This window comes from Brassica oleracea, chromosome C3 (genome assembly GCF_000695525.1).
Source record: "Brassica oleracea var. oleracea cultivar TO1000 chromosome C3, BOL, whole genome shotgun sequence".
Lineage (NCBI taxonomy): Eukaryota > Viridiplantae > Streptophyta > Magnoliopsida > Brassicales > Brassicaceae > Brassica > Brassica oleracea.
This window is the reverse complement of record NC_027750.1, coordinates 52,810,674-52,815,247: the sequence shown is the minus strand read 5'-3', so window position 1 is coordinate 52,815,247 and position 4,574 is coordinate 52,810,674. Positions and strand designations below refer to the sequence as shown.

The 4,574-nt window shown below is 39.8% G+C and overlaps 1 protein-coding gene across 1 annotated transcript; it reads left to right on the top strand.

The window, feature by feature from the left end:
* Window positions 1-1,505: 1,505 nt before the first annotated feature.
* On the top strand, window positions 1,506-2,348 carry LOC106330910 (probable inactive protein kinase DDB_G0270444). The gene has a single exon (XM_013769298.1). The coding sequence runs from the start codon at window positions 1,506-1,508 to the stop codon at window positions 2,346-2,348; it is 843 nt and encodes a 280-aa protein (XP_013624752.1).
* The last annotated feature ends 2,226 nt before the right edge of the window (window positions 2,349-4,574 follow it).

Genomic DNA, 4,574 nt, shown 5'->3' with positions numbered 1-4,574 from the left:
TTTCCACATGCCCGATGAACCAAACTTGAAGCTGCAGGGTATGTGGATGCTTCTATTGCGCACTGTTCTTTTACACTAGTCAGAGGACACATCTTGGTTTGCTGTTAATGGAGTGCCCATTCGGTATTCAATGAGAGAGCATGCTCTCATCTCGGGATTGGACTGCCATGACTACCCGGTTAAGTATAAGAAGATTGGAAGCTTTGCGTTTGTAGACATGCATTTCAAATCACATAAGGAGATCACGATGATATCTGTGAGAGAGAAGTTGTTGAGTATGAGTGCGTGTGGGGATCGACTCAGGATGGCGGTGCTTTACTTCTTAGGCATGATTATCAGAGGGAAGGGAAGGTATAATGCCCCTTTTGACCCTTTCATATTAAGAGTCATCAACGATGTGGAGGTTTGTAAAATCTTTCCTTGGGGTCGGTTGACGTTTGAAGATGCTCTCCGGTCCATCATTCACGTAATGAAGCATGTGAAAGGGAAACCTAAGAATAATGTCAACTTTCCCGGGTTCATAATTCCTTTGGAGGTAAATTTTACTTCTTCTAATGATTTTTTTTCTTTTGAGAATCAGCTCTGAGTGTTTTGTTTTGACAATCAGATCCTGACACTTGCGTGTATTCCAGCTCTGAAATCACGATTTAGAGAAGGTATAGTTGGCTGTATGAGTAAGTGTCCGAGGATGTGTAAAAAGCGGTTCCAAAGTAACAGCATGAAGGGTTATCCTCTTGAGGATTTGTACGACACACTTGGAGAAATTAAGGTATGTGTTGAGTGTTGTTTTGTTTTTATTAAGTGAGTGGGATACTATGTGTTTGATATTGTTTTGGTATAAATTTTCAGGTTATTGATAGTGTTCTTGTTCCTACTGTTGATGAGGAACCTCTCATGGCACGCATAATGGATGGGGAGCCAGACTATGAAAATGAAGCAGGTGTGAGTAATTTGTGGAGGACATGGCTGACTGTTAAGGAGAAGCCTATCTTTTGGCAAGAACTCTATGAGTTAGATGTGGCTGGAAGGGAGTTTCCTCAGAAGAAAGACAAAAGGAAAGTGCATGAAGAAGCATCCTCCTCTAATACAAGTTTGGAGGACGTTTTGAAAGACGTTTTGAAAGGGTTTGAAGGTTTGAAGAGAGGTTGATGACATGTTTGAGTGAAGTGAATGGGAAGGTGGAGAAAATGAACAAGAGGCTTGGGAAGATTGAAAGTTGCCAAGTTGTTTTAAAAAAGAGGTGTAAGAGGATGAAGGCAATGGAGAAGAAGCTTGAAAAGATTGAGGATTGCCAATATTATTTAAAAAAGAAGACCAAGAAGGTGGAAACATTGGACGGGAGGATTGATGGCATTGAGAAAGAAATGAAGGAAAATGAAAGAGAAGGAGGAAGATAACTAGAACAATGAGGGTTTCGACTATCAAGGTATGGATTATGACTGGGTGGGCAGCGGAATGACAACAATGGAGTGGACGGAACAACCAAAGAACCTGAAGATGCAGATATGGTTGAAAATACAGAGGTGGTAGAAGAGAAAGAGAGTGATGAAGAGGCTCAGAAGGACGATAGAGGTTCTGAGGAAGAGACAGAACCTGAACCTGAAGCAGAAGCTGAAGAAGACAAAGAAAAAGATGTTGAAACAGAGGCTCGGGTTGAGGTTCAAGATGAGGTTGAGATGAATGAAGCCAATGAAAAAATACCTGAGAAAGAGCCTGATGAGGTTCAAGATGAGGTTGAGATGAATGAAGCCAATGAAAAAATACCTGAGAAAGAGCCTGATGAGGTTCAAGATGAGGTTGAGATGAATGAAGCCAATGAAAAAATACCTGAGAAAGAGCCTGATGAGGTTCAAGATGAGGTTGAGATGAATGAAGCCAATGAAAAAATACCTGAGAAAGAGCCTGATGAGGTTCAAGATGAGGTTGAGATGAATGAAGCCAATGAAAAAATACCTGAGAAAGCTCGGGTTGAGGTTCAAGATGAGGTTGAGATGAATGAAGCCAATGAAAAAATACCTGAGAAAGAGCCTGATGAGGTTCAAGATGAGGTTGAGATGAATGAAGCCAATGAGATTGAAGAAGAGGTTGAAATAGAGGCTCGGGTTGAAGTTGAAACCGAGAAAACTCCTACACCACCACGTGGTAGGACTAAGGCAGCAGCCGCGAGGAGACAAGTCCTTACAACACCAGAGAAGTTGTTCGAAAAGGCTGAAAAAATTGTGGAGGAAGAGGTGGAAGAACCTGAGGAAGAGGTGGAAGAACCTGAGGAAGAGGCTAAAGAAATGGTGGAGGATGAGGTGGAAGAACCCAAGAAAGAGACTGAAAAATATACTGAGGAAGAAAAGTAAAAGTGGTACAAGGTTGTCTACGAAGGCAGTACTTGTGAAACGAAGGAAGCTGGCAAGGGAGCAGCCAAGCCTTCTGGAACTGGGGTCAAGCATAGGCCAAAGCAAATGGAGTTGAGGAAGCAGGCTCCTAAGTAGGCTCCTAAGAAGGCTCCTAAGCCGAGGGGTAGACCGAGAAAGGCTACTCAACCAAAGAAGTTCACAACACCAGAACAGACAAAAAAGATACATTCACGTTCACAGTGGGTTTCCATTCCTTTCACTGAAGCTAACACTGATGAGATTGAAAGGCGCAAGAAGAAGTCTAGAACAAAGGCTTAGAAGACAAGAAGCTTAAAATATTTTGGGTGTTTAGTATTTATCTCGGTTTTGTTGTGAACTTATGTAAGATGTTATGTTTTGTTGCTTGCTGGTCTGTAAAACTTGAATGCTATCTCTTATGTAGGATGCTTTGTGTTGTGTGATTGTCTTGCAACAGGTTTGGCCCAACTGAGGACATGACAATCTAAGTCTTAAGAAAACACATTTGTACTACTATGTTTATTATGTATTACTAAGACAAAAACATTGTCAACACTTTAAGAAAAAGAAAAAATATAACATGATATATAATATTAAATGGCACATGCCTAACACGTGTAAAATATAAGAAAAAAAAAAATGGCACATGTCTAAAACGTGTAAAATATAATATTAAACAAACATGTGTGAATATTAAATTAATATTTATCTTACTCTTAGTAGTACTCAAGAAAGTAGTAATATTTCATTACTCATAGTAATATTTTTGTAAATTAGAACATTTTTTAGTAATACAACCTCTAGAAATTAAATTTATTAGTAATACAAATGTATTTAGGCAATTTTAGATTATATAAAACAGATTGGCAGAAATTTTTTCCAGAAAATGTGTATTTTCTGAATTTCATCCCATTATGGCATTCCCATCAAGACATTAGTATAGAAGTAGAAGGATGTTTTCTATAGAAATGAGAGGTTTTCAACTAATTTCAGAATTTAAGAGTATTCTATGTCTAATTTGGCAAATAAACACAACTATGACCATATAATCTCGTAGTGTCGGTGAGAGGAGGATCAAAATACTCATCATCATCTTCGATCACACGTCTGTGTTTCTCGTTTTGTTGTGGTGGTGTAACCAGAACAACATTGCCAACATCAGAGTTCCCTGTTGCAAAGGTCAGTGCACACCTTACTGTTTCAGATGACGATTTGGTGAAACGACGATCAACAGAATCATCGTCGTGGTTTTGTTGGTTTCTATCTTTTGGTGGAGTTACATGGACAACATCGACGCTTCCGCCGATATCAGAATCTTTGGTGTACGAAAAGTCAACCATTCGTGACGTACATACGAAATCCCTTACTTGATATGTGTTGTCTTCGTAATGTCTCATATTGCAACGCTGTTTGCTTGACGAAGATCCACCTGTAGCCCTTGACCGTTGGCCTCTTCCAGACCCTTGACCTCTAACTTCGGTGACCCCAGAACGCTCATAACCGTTACGACCAGACCGTCCACCACGCCCTCCTTTTGGTGGACATCCATCAAAATCGTCATCTTCATCTCTCTCACAATCATTTCCAACAAACTCATGCCAGCCATTATAATCATAGTCCTTGTCATCTTCGTTTGTGTCTTCATTTCCAACATCATCTTTATATTCATTTTCACCGTCATCTTGATCTTCATCATCATTTTCATCTTCATATTCTTCTTCATTATAATCATAGTCCTCGTCATCTTCATCTTCATCTTCATCTTCTTTTGCAAGGTGATCTCTTTTGTTTTCTTCCGACACTGCTTCAACGTTAGCCTGCTTTTTACTTCCATTCTCCACAACTGTTCCTTCTTGGTGACCACAGAACGCTCATAACCGTTACGACCAGACCGTCCACCACGCCCTCCTTTTGGTGGACATCCATCAAAATCGTCATCTTCATCTCTCTCACAATCATTTCCAACAAACTCATGCCAGCCATTATAATCATAGTCCTCGTCATCTTCATCTCTCTCACAATCATTTCCAACAAACTCATGCCAGCCATTATAATCATAGTCCTCGTCATCTTCATCTCTCTCACAATCATTTCCAACAAACTCATGCCAGCCATTATAATCATAGTCCTCGTCATCTTCATCTTCATCTTCATCTTCATCTTCATCTTCATTTGCAACGTCATCTTCATCTTCATCTTCATCTTCAT